This window comes from Diceros bicornis, chromosome 22, assembly GCF_020826845.1.
Source record: "Diceros bicornis minor isolate mBicDic1 chromosome 22, mDicBic1.mat.cur, whole genome shotgun sequence".
Taxonomy (NCBI): Eukaryota; Metazoa; Chordata; class Mammalia; order Perissodactyla; family Rhinocerotidae; genus Diceros; species Diceros bicornis.
Window position 1 is genome coordinate 7,610,865 of NC_080761.1, and position 23,041 is coordinate 7,633,905.

Below are 23,041 nucleotides of genomic sequence, written 5' to 3' on the forward strand. Positions count from 1 at the left end.
ACCAAGAGGGTTCCCCTCAGAGGAATTTCACCTGACAGGGAAAAGGAAAGCAGAAGAATCCCAGCAAGCCTCACTGCTGTGGATGTTTGTAGCCTTTGCTAGTGAAGTCTCCTACGTCTTCGTCAACGCTGATCCCAGCTGATGGAGCTGCCTGTAGTTCCCACCCATTGTATCTACTTCCTGGGGATGGGGATGGGGCTGTCGCTGTGGGCCCGTGCTGCTGCTGCATCTCTCCCCAGCTAGAGTCACCCTTTTTCCATGAGAAATCTGCATGCTCTTGCCCCTTAGACACCAGTGCCACTGCTGCACCAAGTGCACCTGTGCCCCGGGACCCAGGCACTGTGTTGGTTCTGCATGTGCCTAATCCCAGGACTCCAGTTCTGCTACTGTTCTGAGTGCCAGCATACCAGACCAGGTGCCAAGAGGGATCTCCTTGGCTAGAACTTCCTCCCATGGGCAAAAAAGGGAGGACACGGGGAGACCACAGCAGCCTTTGCCTCTGAGGCAATAGCCCTAGGGCCAGTAGCCCTAGCCACCACTGCCACCTGCAGGACCTCCGGAGTAGGTTATCCAGGAAGCAAAGGTGCTATATCCTATGCAGCTGGTGCCTTCAGGGGAAGGTCTTTCCCCACCTAAGCCGGTCCGAAAAGGCTGGAAGAGGTGACTGTGCTTTCAAATGTGCAGATATCAACAAAAAGCTATCTGAAACATAAAAAAGCAAGGAAACATGACACTACCAAACGAGCACAATAATTTTCCAGTAACTAACCCCAAAGAAATGGAGATCTGCAAGTTATCTTTAAAAAAGAATTCAAAATAATTATTTTAAGGGAACTCAGATAATTCAAGAGAAGACAGACAACTCAATGAATTTAGGAAAACAATACATGAACTAAATCGAGAAGTTCAACAAAGAGAAAGAAATAGTAAAAAGAACTAAACAGAAATTTTGGACCTGAAGAATACAGTGGACGTAACAGACACATACAGAAAATTCCATCCAATAGCAGCAGAGTACACATTCTTCTCCAGCGCATGGAACGTTCTCCAGCATATGTCATATGTTAGGTCACAAAACAAGTCTTAATGAATTTAAGAAGATTGAAATCACATCAAGTATCTTTTCTGACCACAATGGTTTCAAACTAGAAATCAGTAATAGGAGTAAAACTGCAGTGTTTAGCGATATGTGGAAATTAAACAGCATACTTCTGAGCAACCAATGGGTCAAAGAAGAAATAAATATCTTGATATAAACAAAAATGGAAACACAGCATGTCAAAACTTATGGGATGCAGCAAAAGTAGTTCTGAGAGGGAAGTTTAAACAGCTACATTAAAAAAAAAGGAAAGATCCAAATAAACCTTACACTTCAAGGAACCAGAAAAGGAAGAACAAACTAAGTCCAAAGTTAGTAAAAGGAAGGAAATAATGAAGAGCAGAAATAAATAAATAGAGACTAGAAAGATAATAAAAAAGATTAACAAAACTAATAGTTGATTTTTTGAAAAGATAAACAAAATTGCCAAACCTTTAGCTAGAGTAGGAAAAAAAGAGACATGACTCAATAAAATAGAAATGAAAGAGGAGACATTACAATTGATACCATAGAAATGCAAAGGATCATAAGAGACTACTATGAATGATTATACTCCAACAGATTGGACATTTTAGAAGAAATGGATAAATTCCTAGAAACACAAAAGCCACCAAGACTGAATCATGAAGAAATAGAAAATCTGAGCAGACCAATTACTAGTAAGGACATTGAATTGCTAATAAAAAAATCTCCCAACAAAAGCCCAGGACCAGATGGCTTCACAAGTGAATTCTACCAAACATTTAAAGAGAATCCTTCTTAAACTCTTCAAAAAAATTGAAGAGGAAGGAACACTTCCAAACTCATTTTATGGAACCAGCATCACCCTGATACCAAAGGCAGGCAAGGATACTACAAGAAAAGAAAGTTACAGGCCAATATCCCTGATGAACATAGATGCAAAAATCCTCAACAAAATACGAGCAAACTGAATTCAACAACAGATTAAAAGGATCATACACCGTGATCAAGTGGGATTCATCTGTGGGATGCAAGGATGTTTCAGTATCCACAAATCAAGATGTGACACACCACATTAACAGAATGAAGGCTAAAAATCATATGATCATCTCAATAGATGCAGAAAAAGCATTTGAAGAAATTCAGAATCCTTTCATGATAAAAACTCTCAACAAATTAGGTATAGAAGGAATGTTCCTCATCATAATAAAGGCCATATATGACAAGTCATAGCTAACATAATACTCAATGGTGAAAAGTTAAAAAGCCTTTCCTCTAAGATCGGGAACAAGATAAGGATGTCCACTCTTGCCATTTCTATTCAACACAGTACTAAATATCTTAACTGTAACAGTTAGGCTAGAAAAAGAAATAAAAGGCATCCAAATCAGAATGGAAGAAGTAAAATTATCTTTGCAGATGACATGATCTTATCTATGGAAAAAACTGTTAGAACTAATAAATGAATATAGTAAAGTTGCAGGATACAAAGTCAATATACAAAAATCAGTTGTGTTTTTAAACACTAACAATGAACTATCTGAAAGAAATTAAGAAAACAATCTCATTTACAGTAGCATCAGAAAAAATAAAATACTTAGAAATAAATTTTACCAAGGATTTGAAAGACCTGTACACTGAAAACTATAAGACCTTGATGAAAGAGATGGAAGAATACACAAATAAATGGAAAGATATTCTGTGTTCTTGGATTGGAAGAATTAGTATTGTTAAAATGTCCATACTACCCAAAGTGATCTACAGATTCGATGCAATCCCTATCAAAATTCCAAGGGCATTTTTCACAGAAATGTACAAAACTATCCTAAAATTTGTATGGAACCACAAAAGATCCCAAATAACCAAAACAATCCTGAGAAAGAAGGACAAAGCTGTAGGCATCACAGTTCCTGATTTGAAACTATTACAAAGCTGTACTATTCAAAACAGTATGATACTCAAATAAACCAGGCACATAGACAGGTGGAACAGAATAGAGAGCCCAGACATAAACCCATGCATATACAGTCAGCCAATTTTTGATAAGAGTGCTAAGAGCACATAATGGGGAAAGGACAGTATATTCAGTAAATGCTAATGGGGAAACTAGATATCCACATGCAAAAGAATGAAATCTTACACCACTCACAAAAATTAACTTAAAATGGATCAAAGACTTAAATATAAGACCTAAAACTGTAAAACTAGAAGAAAATTTAGGGAAAAAGATCCTTTCCATTGGTCTTGGCAGTGATTTCTTAGATAAGACACCAAAAGCAATAGCAACAGAAACAAATGAAACTACATCAAACTAAAGACATTCTGCACAGCAAAGAAAACAATAAATTGAAAAGGCAACGTACAGAATGGAAGGAAATATTTCCAAACCACGTATCTGATAAGAGGTTAATATCTAAAGTATATAAAGAACTCATATAGCTGAATAGCACAAAAGCAAATAATCCGAGTAAAAAATGGACAAAGTATAATAACTGAATAAGCTGAATAACCATTTTCCCAAAGGAGGCATACAAACAGCCAATAGGTATATGAAAAGGTGCTCAGCATCACTAATCATCAGGGAAATGCAAATCAAAACTGCAGTGAGATACACCTCACACACATTAGAATGGCTGTTATGAAAAAGATAAGAGATAGCGAATGTTGGCGAGGATGTGGAGAAAACAGAACCCTTAAACATTGTTTGTGGGAAATGTAAGATGGTATAATTATTATGGAAAATAATGAGGTTCCTCAAGAAATTAAAAATAGAAATATAAGCAATTTCACTCCTGGCTGTTTATCTGAAGGAATTGAAATCATTATCTTGAGAGATCTGCACACTCATGTTCATTTCAGCTTTATTCACAATAGCCAAGATTTGGAAACCCCTAAATGTCCTTCGATGGATGAGTGGATAAAGGAAATATAGAAATATTATTCAGCCAACAAAAAAGAAGGAAATCCCACCATTTGCAACAACATGGGTGAATGTGGAGAACATTATGCTAAGTGAACTATGCCAGACAAAAATATGTGGTATCACTTATATGTGGAATATGTAAAAAAAAAAGCGATTTCATAGAAACAGAGAATAGAATGATGGATGCAGGGGCTGGGAAGTGATAAATGGGGTGATGAGGTCAAAGGGTACAAATTTTCAGTTATAAAAATATTAAGTTCTAGGGATCTAATGTACAGCATGGTGACTATAGTTAATAATATCCTATTGCATACTTGAAAGTTCCTGAGAGTAGATCTTAAGCATTCTCACCACACACACACGCACACACACAAATTGTTTAACACTGTTAGCAATGTGAGGTGATGCACGTGTTAAGTATCTGCATCTTGGTAATCATTTTACAATGCATATATATATCAAATCGTCACCTTGTACACTTTAAATATATACAATTATATTTGTCAATTATTCCTGAGTTAAAAAAATAAAGTTTAGAAAAATGTCCCTTAAAAATACTCTCTACTTTGTTTTACAGCCCTCAGTTACTTGCCTGAGTACTCTCAAAGTACTCTTCCACTCTTCTTTCCCTGTCTCGTCCGCTTCCATGGTCCTCGTGTCCTTTTACATTCTGTCCCCTGAGTTTTTCTCTAGTGCATATTCGTTCTTCATCCCTATTATTGCTGTAGTGGTCCAGGCAGTTAGTGTCTTTTCCTCTACTGATTGGTGTTCCTCCACATATATGCTCCCTCTCTCACAAGTGCCTTCTTTTGAAAAACGGGTAAGTTGAATTAAACCATTCTCCTCTTGAAAATCCTCAGTGCTTGTCTTCCATAGGTTAAAAATCTAAACTACTTAGCCTGCTATACACTTCATTTTCCTGTTCTTATTTGCCTCTCTTAGTACTTTCCCAAGCATACAAGTTAAGTCATGGTTAACTTATTATTTTCTAAAGATATTATCTGAATTCTTTATTTAGCATTATTATTTCCTCCTCTTAAAAGCCACACTCACCCACCCTTATGTTCACCTAGAAAGCTGCTATATTTTCCTGTTACTGCTTACCTACCTATTTTGTGAAGTGATCACTGATAACCCCTTGGCCCTGAGCAGTTTGCAGTTAGTTATTCCATCTCTTATTTTCCCATAGCATTTTTAAGTATATGCCTTCATTAACGTGTATCTTTTGTATTTTAATGACTTGTGTACTCTTTCCTGCTCTTTAACCTCTTGAGCTCCCTGAGGGCAGGGACTGTATTTACACATCTTTTTAAAAAATTCCCAGCACACGACACAGTACGTGGCTCAAGGTGGTTATTGAACCACATAAATGGGAAGTGAATTGTAAAGGGATGAAATGTTATTGAAATTTATCATAAATAAGAAACAAGATGTTTCATTCAGGTTGTTGCAACATAAGACATTATTAATTTTTTAAAACTGAGAATGACAGTAAAAAACCTATACATTTTTACGATGTTTCTCCAAATTTTAAAGCACTTTTACTTTATCTCAGACATTTTTCAACACTTGGGACAGCCTTAGAGATATTTTTAATAAGAAATTTCATTTACTTTTCCTTTGGTGATTGAAATACTTTATATATATCCTTCTACCTTTGAATGTGCATGCTTTAGAATGCTTACCTCTGACCTACTTATAGCACATTTTGTATCACAGTGGATGACGTAGTAGATGAGAGTGATGACAATGATGATATTGATTTAGAAGCCGAAAATGAAACGGAAAATGAAGATGACCTAGATCAAAATTTTAAGGTTAGTATAAATTTCTGTCATTAGTCAACTTTATAAATTGCATACACAGTTGTGAAATTGGGTAAATAGATATGGCTAATGGTAGATTAATCTGTCCACATCTTTTTATCATGAGTGATGATGGATACTAAGCTATTGAAAGGGAAAATAATGTTGCTTTGAAGGCATTGGTCTGAAAAGGGCCTTAAAATAATTTATTTCCACTCTTCTCTGACCAGGAAGATTTTATCTAACCTTTCTGACTTAGATTTTAAAGTCTAAGGAAATCTAAGTTTGAAGGAAACTGGTTTAAGACTCTAAATGGCAACCTACTCCTCTTTCACCAATCTTTTGGGGATACAAAAATAGTAGGAAAATAATTGATAACTGATGGCTTTTTGGTAAGAATTAGTGTTTACATGATTCTTAGGTTTCAGTTAATTGGAGAGGGAAATGGACATAAGTGTTTATTGAGAATTGAGAAAAGAAAAAATTATTGTCATGTTATATGAGATGTTAAGTAAAGAGGCAGGTGAGTTTTGAAAATTTTATGGTGCCTCTAACTTTGCTTTATTTGGTGGTAGAGGGGGCCATTTTAATGTCTGTAGAAAAATATTTGCTTAACTCCTTCGTTTTTCAACTATTTAGCTTACTGCTTTTTTGGGGGTGGATTCATTTGACTTTTGTCTGCTTGGGCCTTGTCTTGAAATGCTACATCAAAATTGGAGTACACTGAGTATTTGACTCTGGAGTTAGAATCTAAGATACTGGAAGGGGAAATAGCAGATATAGAAGCAGTTTCATTGTCACCAAAGATTGTCACCAAGGCAAGCTTTGGCAAAATTGTCAAGTTAGCCAATCTGGGTGACATGATGATCTGCATCCTGGCCTCAAGAAGCTACAAGGAAGAAAAACAGTGCAGGCTCTGACAGTCAAGGCAAAACATCTGGGGTAACTGTGTGTTTGTAGTTCTGGACTTGATGTAAGTGAAAGAACTGGTAGGATCCAAGTTAGGAGAATTTAAATTCTGTATGTAAAGTGTTTCTTAGATAACAGGAGCAATATTCAAATCAGCTGTTTAGATTCTTTGAGAAGTGAGTGTTTAGGGGTAGTAGAATTTCACAGATTAATACTGAGTTTATAATTTAAAGTATTGTATTTTGATAGAAATCTTTCTTTTATGTGCTATGTGTTTCTATGTCTATTAAAAACAAAGTATGTTGAGTATAATTTGTTTGATTCTCAGCGTCCTCATTAAAAATATCTGTTGTGATCATTACACGTGTAAAGACAGAGAGATTGGTGGGGAAATAGAACTCAGTAGGAATTATACCAATGAGTCTGATTTTGCTGCTTGGAAATTGTCAGTGTGTGTGCATGAATACATACTTAAAAATTTTTTTTAATCATTAGAGGGTAAGTTACATATATTATGTATCATGGTCCTTTACTCCTAAGTGCATCAGTATATATATCCTAAGAATAGTGATACTCTCTTACATAACCCCGGTAGAGTTAGCAACTTCATAAAGTTAAAGTGATATAATATTTTTACCTAATCTACCATCTGTATTCCATTTTGTCAATTTGATATAATAATGTCCTTTATAAGATTTTTTTTCCCCTTTCTAGTATAGGATCTAGCATCAGGTATTGCATTTAATTATTTTGTTTCTTAAGTCTCCTTTTATTTAGGACATTTAATTTAGAAGATTTCTTTGTCTTGTATTCAATTCATATCTTTGAAAAATACAGTTGTTGGCTGCATTATTCACTGGAGTATCCATGATTGCTCACATTTTCCCCACTTTACCTTAATACAACAGTTATAGTAAGAAGAAAAAATAATAGATTGAATCTACTGAACACTCAATCCTATGCTAGTCCATACTCTTTACATATAGTAACCATTAAATCCTTATAGCAATCCTATAAGGCATGTAGTATTATTACTCCTGCTGTACAGGGCTAATAATTAGAAGATGGAGGCACAGAAAGGTTATCGGTGTGGCTTATAAGAGGTGGGGCTAGAATTCAGAATAAAGCGGTCTGTTGTGAATGTCTGCTCTCTTTACCACTATGCTATACTAAAATGTGATTTTTCTTCAAGGGCTATAGAATTGTTGGCTCTTTGAGACTGCTAAACTGTATTACCTTACTTTTCTTCTTCCCACTGTCTTCCTCTTACTCTCCTTGGCTGTTACATTTGGACTTTCCTTAATTTTTCCTTTTTCTCTAAATCTCATCACTTCTTTCATGCTTCAATTGAACTTGTTAACATAGTAGTGGGGATACATTTGGTTGTGTTCTATTGTGGTTGTAGTCTTAGAGACTGTTTTTTCCTCACCACAGTGATTCCATTCTCTTGCCCCAGATTTTTCAGAGTTTGGAGTGTTTATAGAAACCTGGAGGTTCTAGAAGACTCATCTCCAGATAGTCAGGTCTTGTCAGTAAGCTTCAGTGCATTCTTTTTTCTCTCTTGAACTTTAGAACTTGAAGGAGTGGTAGAAGGTTGTTTTATTTCTTTCTTCTGTCAGTAGCTCTTTATCTTTGTTTTTCCCCAAACCAAAACACAAAATTTCCTGCTATTGACCTCTCAAAGTATAGTTTTCTTTCCTCACTATGCCCTTTTTACAGGTAAATTCTTTTTTTTTTTAAGTAGAGAGACACTATGTAAGGCTATATTTTCACGAAATAATATTGAGTATTGAACTAGTATGTTTAGAGAAAAGAATACCTTTGTAAATTTTTCTGTTATTTCGAAAGCATTGTCTGCTTTATTAGATGCTAATCAAGAAAATTATATGTTTTTGGTTTATCAGTGCATAATTTAAAGATATGTGAAATTACATATGTATTCATGTAATAATAATTACATAGTAATGATACAATAATTATCGTGATACTCTTTAAATAAAACCAGTCTTTATTATTGATGGCAATGGGGAAAATCTTTTTATTGGTTATACAAATAATAGCTAAATTCCTGAAAATGAAATATGAGAAATACATAGTATGTTTTTCCTTTTAAATTACTTATTAATATGAAAATGTGTAAGTATAGTTAGATATATGTATATAAAGCATTTTAAGGATTGAAATAAATTTAAAGGATGAAAAATAAGTAGTTTACTCTGGTAGTAAGATAAATGCAAAAATAAAAATGAATACCAATTGAAAATTAGTGAGTGGTCCTATTATCACTCTAGCCATCAGTGAAGGTAATGTGAGGCCAGAGTTGCTGAGGGTCCTAGGAGATAGCTTGGACAGTAGGTAAACTGACACGTGTTCTTCCCATCCCGGTGTAACATCAGCTCTTCCAACAGATACAGACCACATTGATCCTGGATGCATATCCTGTTTCTCTGAGGTCATACTTCTTTACATTTACCCTCTTCTTTCCCAAGGGGCATGGAAATCCTTTCTGCCTGTTGTTCTACTCCTTTACTTGTTTTTTCCCCTGAAGAACAGAGTGCATGGTGACACCGAGCTTTTCTAATGTAAGAGTGTGTAGTAGTTGTTCGTCTCTAGTGGGCAGCGCGTTAACATTGCCCGACAGTGTCTGCTCTGGGATCACTCACTGCTGGTACATCCTGCTCCTCTCTTTGCAAGCTGTGTGATTTTGAGCAAGCCACTTAACCTCTCTGTACCTCAGTTTCCTCTTCAAGTTAAATGGAGGTAATGATACTATCTGCTTCATAGTGTTCTTATGCAGATTAAATTAGTTAATATAAGTAAAATCCTTATCATAGTGCTTCACGTATTTTCAGTGCTCAATAAAAGTTATTTTGATTATAACCACCACCATCGTATACTTAAGTTTTCCTATTTAGTTTTCTTAAATTTTACTGCCCTTTAATATGAGCAAAATGATGATAATTAGGGAGATTGGGGGAAACATACTTTAGTCTTGATCTTGACACTAGTTTTTCTATCTTGAGGAGCTCAAATACCATGTTATATTAGAATAACTTTGACAAAAATGAAACATAACAACAGAACCAAAACAACGATAACACAACAACCCAAAAATACAAGCAAATTTTAATTTATGGTAAAATACAACCTTTATTCAGTGATCCTCTAATTACATGTAATTAATAATTTGTGAAACTTTAAGGCTAAAATGTATTCTAATTTTACCTTTCTCTTAACTGGTAACATGCCATTTTTATTATTTCAGAATGATGATATTGAAACGGATATTAACAAACTAAAACCCCAGGAAGAACCAGGACGAACGATAGAAGAACTTAAAATGTATGAACACCTTTTCCCTGAGCTTGTTGATGATTTTCAGGTATAAATACAGAAAATTTAGCATTTTAACTGATTTTAAGGAAAAATTTTTTTTTTCTGCCTTAGGGCTATAATCACTGTTTTCATTTATAAAAAAAGGAAATAGTATTGCTTTTCTGAGTGACATTGGACAATTACTTCAACATTCTGAGCTGCAAATTGCTTATCTGTAAAACGAGAAGACTAACTCATTTAATTTTTGGACTGGCTTTTTAATTTTTTCATTACTTTGGTTTGTCACTTTAATTGACATAGTTTTTTTACTCTTTTTAAAAAATCTTTAAAATGGCATTTTAAAATCTTATGTTAAAGTCTTCTTTGTATCAGTTGAATTCAACTAAGGGGAGATGAGAGCTAAGAAAGTACTAAATTAAAAATACAGTCTATGCATATTGAATTTTTTCCCTGATGTTCACTGTATAATTGTGGAATGTAGAATCGCTTCAAGAGGAGGACAGCTTGAAGTCTTTAAGTTGGTTCGTAGAGAGAGTGACTTATTGTTAACATTTCTTACCCTCGTTTACTTACTGGAATATAATTATTTGGCTAGGATTACACAGCAAGTAAAGCTGATTGAATTGATGGCGACTGGTGGATCTAGTTTTTTATTCTCACTCTGCTGCTCACTTGCGGTGGGTCCTTGAATAAGTCCCTGCAACTTGCCCAGGATCTTACTGTAAAATAAAGAGTTTGAACCAGATAATCTCAGATTTATTTAGCTCTTGCTGCAAACCCCATGCCCCCCAAATTCCATACACTTAATTCCTAGTTGCTTAAAGAAAAAGACTTTAATGTGAAGTTATATGTGAGAAGTAAAAAAAAGAGAAATACTTGCCAGCTAATGTTTACATTTCACAGTTCTAATTATTGAGGTTTACCTCTGGGAACTTAGGAGCTTTGGATGCAATAGAAGAAGCAGCAAGTTGCATCCCACCCCCCTTCCCAGTGTCTTGGTACTCCCCATAGATTTGGGGTATGTTGGAAGGTACTTTGAAATCGGGAGTATTAGAAAGAGGGCAGGAATGAAGGAGAGGGTATTTATCAAAAAGATAAAAATAGAAGGCAGGAAGAGACATTTGGGAAAGCATGGAGGTTGATTTTCTTTCATTCAACTTACAGCAAGTATCTGCTGCTCTTTTAACACCTTTGTGCCCAGCTAAGAACTGTTTAAAAGGAAAACCCCAGAGATAACAAACACTGCTAACCCAAGGCAGAAAAATATCGTGGAAGGAATTTGGGGAAGGAATTGATTATTGTGTGAAGAAATCACCTATTTTCTTTCTTATTTATGTGCATATGAGAACTATATAATGTGATGAAAAATTATAGGAGTTTTGGGGCCGGCCTCGTGGTGTAGTGGTTAAGTTCACGCACTCTGCTTCAATGGCCTGAGGTTCACAGGTTCAGATCCCGAGCGTGGACCTACGCACTGCTTATCAAGCCGTGCTGTGGCAGGCGTCCCACATATAAGTAGAGGAAGAGGGGCACGGATGTTAGCCCACGGCCAATCTTCCTCAGCAAAAAGAGGAGGATTGGTAACAGATGTTAGCAAACAAAGGAGAGGAATGTTATTTTATAGGGAAAAAGGAGAAAGGAGCAAAATTTTGGAAATAGCTTAAATATACACCTTATTTATTTGTTTGTTTAAATCCTTCCCTGTTCTATAAAGGATTTAATGCCTAACAGTAGATTAAGGATTAAATCAATTGTGGTATATTTCCTTGATAAAGTCTTATATAGACAAAAAAATATTTCTAAAAGTATGGAAAGAGAAAAAGGCTACTTGACCTGTCAGAAGCATCCTTTTTTTCACTTGGCTTCCAGGACACTTTTTTTTTCGGATTTTCAACTTTCCAGACTGGCTTTTCCTTCTCCATCTCCTTTTCCGTTTCATCTTCATCTCTTCAACCTCTTTAAGATTGTAGTACCCCAAGGTTCAGTCTTTTGTCCTCTTCTATTCTCTATCTATTTCTTTCCATTGATGATTGAGTCTCATGGTTTGGAATAATATCAGTATGCTAATGACTCTCAAATTTATATCTTCTGCATAGGCTTTTCCTGATTTCTAGACTCATATATCCAGCTGCCTACTTTACATCTGTTGACCTAAACAAATAAAACAGTTATTTTACCAGCAAAATAAGTTTATTAGGGAATAGCAGAGAAATTGCAATTTGGCACAAATAAGCTGTATCACAATCCGTAGGCAAGTCCAGCAGACAAAGGAGAGGAATGTTATTTTATAGAGGAGAGAGAAGTTGGGAGGGGTTTATCATTGCGTGTGGTAGTAGTCTGAGCGCGCCCCCTTGTGGCCTCCCGACCTCATTTTAAATGAGGTTTCCTTTATTCTCTTTCACACGTTCCTGTCTATGTGAATATGTGAACAGCTCACACTTAACATTCTAGAGCTCAACTTCTGATGTTTTCAGTTCTTCAAGTAAACACTGGCACCATCTGTGACCTCTCTCTGTACCTTTTACCCTAATCTGGTCTATCAGGATAGCATGTTGATTCTGCCTCACAGTACATTTAGAGTCCAACCGCTTCTTACCAACTTCCCTCGATTACTACAGATGACTCTTAATTGATTGCCCTGCTTCTGCTGTCCCCTCCTCAGTCTATTCTCAGAAGACTACTAAAGCAGTGGTTCTCAGCTGGGACTCTTTTGTCTCTAGGGGACATTTGACAAGTGTCAGGAGACATTTTTGGTTAACACAAGTGAGGGGGTGCCCTGCTACCTAGTGTGAGAGAGGCCAGGGGTGCTGCTCAGCATCCTGCAGTGCACAAGACAGTGCTGCCCTCTTGGGATCCCCCCGCCACTGGAAATATAGAACCAAAACCAAACAAAAGAGAATTATCTAAAGTGTCTACTGTGGTGGTGAAGAAACCCTGCTCTACAGATTTTTGGTTTTCTTTATTCCTAAGTCATGTCATGGTACTCCTCTTCTCAAAATCCTCCATTGACTCCCAGTCTCATTCAGTGAAAACCAGAATTCTTACAATAGCCTGCAAGGCCGCACAGTATCTGGCCCTCTTTTACCTCTTGAAATTCATCTTGCTCATTCTGTTCCAGCCATCCTAACCTCCTTGCTGTCCTCTGAACACACCAGGCGTTCTCCCGCCCTGGGGCCTGTGCACTGGCAGTCTTCTCTGTCTTTGCTCATATCTCGTCTTCTCAGTGAGGTTTCCCTAATCAATGACGTTTAAAATTGCAACCCGCCTTTTCCTCCCCCTGGCGCTCTCAATCCACGTTACCCCTTCCCCCCTTTTTTACTGTAACGCTTTACCTTTCTAATGTTCCATAAAATATATTTATAGCATGTTTATTACTTGTTGTATTGACAGTCCTCTCTCTTCCTGTAGAAAAATGTAAGCCGCAAAAAGGAAACAGCTGTTTTTTTTAAATTATTTTATTGAGGTCATAATCGTTTATAACATTGTGAAATTTCAGGTGTACATTATTATTTATCAGCTTCTGTATAGACTGCATCGTGCTCACCCCAATAGCCTAGTGTTTATCTGTCACCATACATTTGTGCCCCTTTACCTCTTTCGCCCACCCCTCAACCCCCTTCCCCTCTGGTAACCACTAATCTGTTCTCTTTATCCATGTGTTTATCTTCCACATATGAGTGAAATCATGCCGTGTTTGTCTTTCTCTGTCTGGATTATTTCACTTAACACAATACCCTCAAGCTCCATCCATGTTGTTGCAAATGGGACGATTTTGTCTTTTTTTATGGCTGTGTAGTATTCCATTGTGGATATATGCCACATCTTCTTTATCCATTCATCAGTTGATGGGCACTTGGGTTACTTCCACATTGTTTTGTTTTTTTTAACTGATGATCTTAAGTGACTAAAACAATGCTTGGCACAAAACAGACACTGGTAAATATTTGTTGAATGAGTGAATAACAATTTAGTTGTGTTTCCTTTAATAGGATTTTGGATGATTTTAATGTCTGTTTTTCTAAAATTATTCATATTTCTGTTATATATCGGCATTATTTTTATAACAGAAGTAGTAAAATAAGAGTAATGAATTTTGTTGTGGTTAAGTATTTTATCTTTGGGGGCTAGCCCAGTGGCGCAGTGGTTAAGTGCTTGTGCTCCGCTTCAGTGGCCCGGGGTTGGCAGGTTTGGATCCCGGGCATGCACTGACGCACTGCTTGTCAAGCCATGCTATGGCCGAGTCTCATATAAAGTAGAGGAAGATGGGCATGGATGTTAGCCCAGGGCCATTCTTCCTCAGCAAAAATGAGGAGGATTGGCATCACATGTTAGCTCAGGGCTGATCTTCCTCATACACACACACAAAATTTTATCTTTTATCAGAAAAATTAAAACATACCCTGTTTTATTCATCTTAAAAATTTTCAAATCTTAGGTTTCTGAAGCAGCATATAAAATGAATATGATTTTAGTTTTGTTAATACATTTTAATGTTTACCAATAAAAGATTAAACATATTTTTTATTTTCAAAGGACTGTGATTTAATCTCCAAAGAACCAAAGCCTTTTGCATTTGAGAGAAAAGTACGTGGTCCTATTGTTGTTCCTACGGCAGGAGAGGAAGCATCTGGGAATTCAGGCAATATAAGGAAAGGAGTTGTAATGAAGGCGAATGTGTCTCCTAAAGGAGATGAAGGTGATAAGAAACCTACCTTTATGGATCTGGCAAAAGAAGATGGTAAAGATAATGATAGAACATTACAGCAGCAGCTAGGTGTTGAAAATAGAACTGTTTCATCAGTCCATGGCTTAAACAATGACATTGTGAAGGCCTTGGACCGAATTACATTGCAGAATATTCCTTCTCAAACAGCCCCAGGTTTTACGGCAGGAATGAAGAAGGACTACAGTCTCCCTCTTACCGTCCTTACGTGCACTAAAGCCTGTCCACACATGGCCTCTTGTGGGAATGTTCTCTTTGAGGGAAGAACAGTTCAGCTAGGGAAGCTTTGCTGTACTGGAGTCGAAACTGAGGATGATGAAGATACTGAGTCTACTTCATCAGTGGAACAAGCATTGGTTGAAATCTCTGATGGACCAACACTCCACGACTCAGATCTCTATATTGAGATTGTGAAAAATACAAAGTCTGTCCCAGAATATTCAGAAGTGGCTTATCCTGATTATTTTGGTCACATTCCGCCTCCATTCAAAGAGCCTATTTTAGAAAGGCCTTATGGTGTACAAAGGTGAGTTGCAGATTTCTTCTTCCTTCTAAACAAGACCATTGTTAAAATATGAAGCGTACTTAAAAAAACTACTTGGAGTATTTAGGAAGAAAATTACTCTGAATTAAAGTTATTGTAATTTTTTATCCTACTTTGGAAATTTTGCAATTGTCCTTATGGGTGTACTTTGTTTATTTTCTAAGCTCATTGCCTATTCAAATAAAGCCAGGGTAATAAACCTGACCATTGGACAATTTAGAAATTTTTTATTTAGATCAAATCTGAAAATATAAAAATAGATTATTTTGTAATCTGTGAATAAATATTACATTAGTAATATATATTAATTTAGTAATTTGATTATCATTTGAACTTGATTTAGGTACATGATTTTAAAATAGCAATATGGACAGTATTTTTTTTTTTTTTTTGCTGAGAACGATTAGCCCTGAGTTAACATCTGTTGCCAATCTTCCTCTTTTTTTGGCTTGAGGAAGATTAGTCCTGAGCTAACATCTGTGTTAGTCTTCCTCCACTTTATATGTGGGTTGCTGCCACAGGGTGGCTGACAAGTGGTGTAGGTCTGTACTTGGGATCCAAACCCACAAACCCAGGCTGCCGAAGCGCAGTGTGCCTAACTTAACCACTATGCCACAGGGCCAGCCCCTGGACAGTATTATTTTGTTATAAAATTTGAAATTGCAGGTAAGGAGGGACTACTGTATTGGGCCCCCTGTAGGACTTTTTCCTGAAGTAGTTGACTTTTTTATTGCCTCTCTACACAGTGTAATGTACCACTGAGTTTGTCTATTCTTCAAACCAAAGCTTTAAGGTGTATTTTTGATACTAACCAGCATGATGAAAGGTGGAAAGGAGAATAAGAGTTGGTAGATGTGGTAAAGGTAGGTGTGTTGGTATGCAAGTTAAAGTGCAAAGAAGACGGAGCTCAAGGAGACGAAAGCACAGAAACTCAGTGATTTACAGCTGGTTTCCTGTGTTTGTTCCTGGAATATTTGCAGTGAGAAGAATAGGGCTGGGCTCTAAAATGCTTGGAAGGTTGAGTGATCCATGTCTCCCTGGAAGTTGCAAAGATTTCTTTCCCCACTGATTTTCAGGACCTTGATAAAAACGTTCTTTTGCCCTCTGATTTGTTGCAGCAGACGTAAGTTATAAATTATGAAGTAATCTAAAACCTTTGTTTGCTAGTCTGTGTTCCTGCATTATTTTATATTTTGTGTGATGGTGACTGTCGCAAAGAACACCTTTTATCATATTTGTCATAATTTCCATTTTCATAAAATATTTGTCAAAATTTCCATGGATATCAGATACTTGATATGAGGCAGGAATATAACCATATTTCAGCGAAACAGTGTGATTCTGTTTACATTATTTGGCTGTATAGGACTTTCCCCAATAATGTTAATTGCTTTAGATATAACTACTGAAAAAAATATATACTTAAAATGTTTACAAATTGTATATGAGACGACAGTACTTTGCTGTTTGAATGTTGTTACTCTTTTCCTCCTTATTTTATGTACAGTCATGCGCCCTGTAACAACGTTTCAGTCAACGATGGACCGCATATACAATGGCAGTCCCATAAGATTAGTGCCACATAGCCTAGGTGTGTAGTAGGCTTTACCATTTAGGTTTGCGTAAGTACACTCTATGATGTTTGCTCAAGGACAAAATTGTGTAACGACACATTTCTCAGAATGTATCCCCATCGTTAAGCGACACATGACTGTACTCTGTCTGCAAATATTTGTCAGGTATTTATGTGGAAGTTGTGGTGAGCAGGGTAGTCCCAATGTGCAAAGGTGCATACTTGAGAGCTCCCTTTCTCCCTTTTCTTTTTATAATTACTTTTTTTTTTATTGCGGTAACATTGGTTTATAACATCGTATAAATTTCAGGTGTACATCATTTTCCTTCTGTTTCTGCATAGACTACATCATGTTCACCACCCGAATACTAATTACAGTCCATCACCACACACATGTGCCTAATCATCCCTTTTGCTTCCCTCCCTCCCCCCTTCCCCTCTGGTAACCACCAATCCAATCTCTGTCTCTATGTGTTTGTTACTTAATGAGTGAGATCACATGGTATTTGACCGTCTCCCTCTGACTCATTTCACTTAGCATAATACCCTCCCTTTCTCCCTTTTTACCTACCGTTTTTGAATAATGGGTAGAAAACTCTTCACAATTATTTATTCCTTCAAGTGACATTAATTTGAGCCTGGAAAACAAGCAGTAGTGCTTGGACAGCTGGATCTGACATAATGAGAGTGATGAGGCATCTTGGCAGGACAGGACACTCTGAAAAGCAAGTCAAATGCTTGGGTTCTAGACTTGGCTCTCCCACTGACTCTGTGTGTGTGTGTATGAGCAAATAACTTTATTTCTCTAGATACTAATTTTCTCAACTAAAAGCAAATCACTGTCTTTCAAACTGTGGGTTGATGCCCATTAGTAACCAGTATTAAAAGAGAAAATAGCAGTGTGTCATATGTAGTACAGCAAAATATTGTTTTATAAACCTTTGTTTCAGGTGTGTGTGTGTGTGTGTGTGTGCATGTAGGGCTGTGATTTTTAAAATGTATTTCTTGTAAGTCATGATCAAAACAGTTTGTTAGTTGTTCACCTAGATGAGAGTTAGCAAACTATGGCCTGCATGTCAACTCCAGCTCACTGCCTGCTTATGTTCAGCCAACAAGCTAAGAGTGGTTTTTACATGTTTAAATGGTTCAAAAAAATCCAAAGAAAAATAATATTTTGTGACACATGAAAATTATATGAAATTCATATTTGTGTCCATAAATAAAGTTTTATTGGAACATAGCCATGCCTATTTGTTGTATTATCTATGGCTGTTTTTGTGCCACAAAATGAATGGTTGTGACAGAGACCATGAGGCCTGCAAAGCCTAAAATATTTACTGTGTGGCCCTTTATAAGGAAAAGTTTGCTGACCCCTATAGCTAGGTAGTCTGAAGGCTTTATGTTTCTGTACTTGTGATAAAATATCAAATATGGGCCAGGTAATAGGTATTTCTAAAGTACTCAAAAATGCTTCTTTCTTTTAAATACATTGAGATTATTGATTCTAGTTTGCTTATTTGCCTAGTCTTCTGCAACTTATTTCTTGAGCAAACGATAAACATTTTGTAAATTATTTGTCAACTTTTAGCCCAGTTGCTATCTGAATGCAGTAACATTATAAATGAATGATGTCAGAATTAATGAGCATTTACTCTTCTATCATTTTCAGAAAAAGGAAGCATTAGACTCCTTAATATTATTCAGTGAAAATATCTTTTTATTTTAAATTTCTACTTTATGATTATCTTTCATATATGTAATCACTGATCTTTTTTAAAGAAAGTGCAGTAAGTAAATAAAACTTCATTAAAAATCTCTCCACCTCAGTTGGAAGGGGAAAAGTCCTTATAAGATGCATATCTCAATGTACATAGTGCACTAATATTTAAAAAAAATTTATTGTAAACACATACTGATCATTACTTGAATCCATATTTTTGGTTTAAGTTGGATTAAAAATTAAAGCAAAACTCATCTCTTAGTTTAAAGTATGCTTAGCATTTTTGGTGCATTTTTCCTGTTTTCATATTCCATAAAATTAGAACATGAGAAAAAAGTAGAAAGAAGAGAGGTCACTCTTTGCCTCATTCCCCAGAGATGACAACTATTAGCATTTTGATTTTTATTTCCATTATTTTTCTGTATGTTTTACAAAAACTGTCTATCTAGCTGTATTTTATAATACGTATTTTATTATAGACTATATATTGCCTTGTTTTAAAAAATATTTAAGGTATTTTACAGAAATACTTTCATCAAAATAAAGTAGAAAATACAGCAAAGAAATTCAGTGACTCTTAACCACATAAACATGTTCAACTTCACTCAAAATAATAGAAATGCAAATTAAAGTGTACTGAGATATCATTTCCCAAATATTAAATTGGCTAAAATCTAGAAGTTTGACAGCACATTCTGTTGATGAGGCTATGGAGAAACAGTCTCTCTCATGCATTGATGGCGGGATTGTCAATTGATGGTACCTCTGGTGGAGGGCAATCTGATAAGGTGTATCAAAATTAACAGTGCATGTTTCATTTGACACATTAATCCCACATCTGGGAATTTATGAGATGTATATATGGTATATATACACACACACACGTAATTTGCACATCTTTGAAATGATATTCAAAATTTTCATTGCAGCATTGTTTTGAGATCGATGGTCATTTGAGTTGCTTCCAATCAGAGACTAGTTAAATAAATTGTGGTCTATCTATTCTATGAATACTATATGATGATTAAAAAACAAAAAGATCTCGGGGCTAGCCCGGTGGTGCAAGCAGTTGGCTGCGCATGCTCTGCTGCGGCGGCCCAGGGTTCAACGGTTTGGATCCCAGGCGCACACCGATGCACCGCTTGTTAAGCCATGCTGTAGCGGCGTCCCATGTAAGGTGGAAGAAGATGAGCATGGATGTTAGCCCAGGGCCAGTCTTCCTCAGCAAAAAAGAGGATGGTTGGCGTTGGATGTTAGCTCAGGGCTGGTCCTCCTCACAAAAAAAAAAAAAAAAAAAAAGACCTCTATGCACTGATGGAAAGAGCTAGATGTATTATTAATAAAATAATCAAGGTGTTTGTGGAGGGAAAGTAAAAGTAGTTAGCTGGAGGAATGGAGGATATGGATTGTGTTGAAAGTAGGATTCTTCATTTTATACTTTTATGTAGTATTTGATTTTTGTATTATGTCAGTATATCACCTATTCAGAAATTTAAAATTAAAAAGTAGGTGAAGGAATTGTGGCAAAAGCGAAATGAGGAAAGTGAAACCCTGGACTTCTTTATATTCAGTTTAGAATGGCTCATGGGAAAGGTAAGTACTTCTGGAATGGAGACAGTAGAAGTATTAGGAGGAGCAACAGCAGCAGGTAACTTTTCTTGAGTGTTTTTATGGGCCAGACAGAACTAAGTAATAAGCACTTTATATGCAGTGTATATATGCATGTAAAATATGTCATTAATGGTATAACAGCTCTATGAGGAAGTTGCTGTTATTTCTCTTATTTTACAGAAGAGTATGCTGAAGTTTAGGATTCTTGAGTAACTTATCCAAGGCTCCTGCTAGTAAATGGCAGAGCCGAGAGGCAAACCCTGGTCTAGGTCATGAGCCTGTCCTGTTAATCATTGGTCTGTAGTGGTCACATGTATGTGGTTATACCAAACTCTCTATAAGAAGAGTGTCTTCTACAGATCCTCAGAGAATACTTGTGTAATGAATATGTCCCATAATATCCTGATAGTAAGTATCACAGTGAGGTGTACTAAATTGTTTCTTATGTTGCTCTGTATTGATTGAAACCTAATGAAGGACAGTTTTGCTGGTGGCCAGATATCTTGTGAACTTGTGAGGATTTACTGGGCTGAATGGGCTGTGCGTTTTTCAGACTGCCCAGCACAAATTATTTTCTTCTGAGCCAAGCCTTTGATAAATATTGAATGTCAGTAAGTTTGAGGTTGTAGTCCGTGAGGGTAGCTGGAAAATATGTATTGTTTTGTTTTGACTGGAGAGCTATGTATTTTAATGGGCAGCTGAGGTAAAGGAAGGAAGGATTGACATCCTTTTATGAAAATTGTGCTGTTTAACACAAATACATGTCTGAATAAAAGGCTGTTTTTCTTCTTTGTTACTGAGGGCTGAGAGCAGGGCAAATGTTTTCCTCAGGTATTAATTTTAGATCTAGTCTATTAAAAATGGGCTGGGCCGGCCCCGTGGCTTGGCGGTTGGGTATGCGCCCTTCGCTGTTGGTGGCCCAGGTTTGGATCCTGGGCGCGTAGCACGGCACCGCTTCTCCGGCCATGCTGAGGCCGAGTCCCACATACGGCAACTGGAGGGATGTGCAGCTATGACATACAGCTATCTACTGGGGCTTTGGGGGGAAAAAAATAAATAAATAAAATCTTTAAAAAAAAAAAAAGGGCAATTGTGTCCCCTAAAATACAGTGTCAGAGGTTGAAAACCAGTGGCCTCTAGGCCATATTCAGCTTGCATGTGATTTTGGCCTCACTTGCCGAATGGTTTTTCTGTTTGTTTGTTTAACTGTTTTTTTATTGTGGTAACATTGGTTTATAACAGTGTATAAATTTCAGGTGTACATCATTTCACTTCTATTTCTGCATAGATTACATCATGTTCGCCACCCAAAGGCTAATTACCATCCATCACCACACACATGTGCCTAATCATCCCTTTTGCCAACATTTAAAATTTGGGAGGTTCCACATAGAAATCCAATTTGCTGCTGTTTCTTGAAAAATTGGTATAACAGCCTTAACCTCTGTTTCCTGCTTGACACAATCAGTTTGTTTTTAGACAGAGCCTGTGTTCTCCCGTTTCCCACGGGGTCACCTGGCCAGCCTCACTCAGCCGCATCGCCACCCACCCTGTCGGTGTCTGTGCTTTTACATTACGGAGTGCTGCTGAAGACCTGAGCTGTTATAGGAGCCTTTCAATACCATTTTTCTTTAAAAAAAAAAAAACCCAAACTTCTAATTTTTGCACATTTGTGCTATATTATCAACCTTATTTAAAAAATTATTCTGACAGATGGATGTATGTAGTCATTCGCCCATACTTGGACACTTAACTTGTTTTGTGTGTGTGGTATATCTGAGTATAAGTGCCAGCTCTTTCACTGTGGAAGGTCTGGGAGAAACAAATCTGGGATTTGTTTATTATTATAATTAATAGCTCTTTAAAAGCTTTTTCTTTAGGAAGAATTTGGCATTTGAAAGGTCTGACATTGAACCTAAATCAAGGATTTATATCATAATCCTTTTTTACTAGGTTTTTTCTTTGTCGGTGATGAGTTATTTCTTGTAGAATAGAAATTAAAAATAAATTATGCTTGACTGTATAACTACTAGATTAAGAATTTGAGTTGCACTTTGTTAATTTTTTAGTATCTTTTTTTCATGTGTTTAACTACCATGTCTTCTAATATTTTACTGATAATTTTTAATTATTCATTAGAATAGGTTCTTGGCTTATTTTGAATTGAGGTTATACTGTGATATTGTTAGATATATTTCTGAACTCTATGAGAGTTAAGACTCTGTAGTCACAGAGGACTGTCTTTGTGCAGGAAACTGGTTTCACATCTTCCTGAAGTTAAGGAGACTTTCAGTATTTAGTGTGTTCTTGAAATTTTATTATAACCATGTTGGCAAACTTTCTCACTCTGTTCTCTCAATAAATCAGTAAATCACAGTTCTAATCTGCATTACCAATCTTTAGCTGAAACAAACTTGAAATTTAAATCAGTTCCTGTAACTGGCTTCCTCCTTAAGAATAAATGATACCATGAGAGGTAGCTATGTATTAGCACCAGCAGGCACCTTCCCACCATGGCCTTTGTGGACAGTCTACCTAGGGTTCTGGGCTCCTGGCTTTATGGTCCAAATTTATTGTGTTTTGGCCAAAGTTTGGTGCCACTTTTAGTCTTCATTGTTTTCCTTGGCTTAAATACTGACAGGGAAGATTGTGGTGTCTGTGTGTGGCTCAGTCTTCTAGGATAATGGCAGGGATTTTAGGAATTTTCCAGGTAGTTGGTGTCCATTTTGTTGGACTGATTCAGGGGGAACTCAGGCCTAGAGAATCCTGGAGATGCAGGGCCCACTCTCTGCTCCCTGACACACATTTCCCTCTCCTCCACGTGTCCTCTCCACTCA

At 36.6% G+C, this 23,041-nt stretch overlaps 1 protein-coding gene across 13 annotated transcripts in view; it reads left to right on the forward strand.

The window, feature by feature from the left end:
- Positions 1-23,041, forward strand: part of AGTPBP1 (ATP/GTP binding carboxypeptidase 1) — a 157,791-nt gene that overhangs the window by 74,824 nt on the left and 59,926 nt on the right. For 12 of the 13 annotated variants that reach the window (XM_058565511.1, XM_058565512.1, XM_058565513.1 and 9 more), the window contains 3 exons: positions 5,703-5,800; positions 9,963-10,079; positions 14,567-15,282. In XM_058565511.1, coding sequence (XP_058421494.1) covers positions 5,703-5,800; positions 9,963-10,079; positions 14,567-15,282 — 931 coding nt within the window. The remainder of the gene's footprint in view (positions 1-5,702; positions 5,801-9,962; positions 10,080-14,566; positions 15,283-23,041) is intronic. The other variant, XM_058565520.1, reaches the window with a different exon arrangement.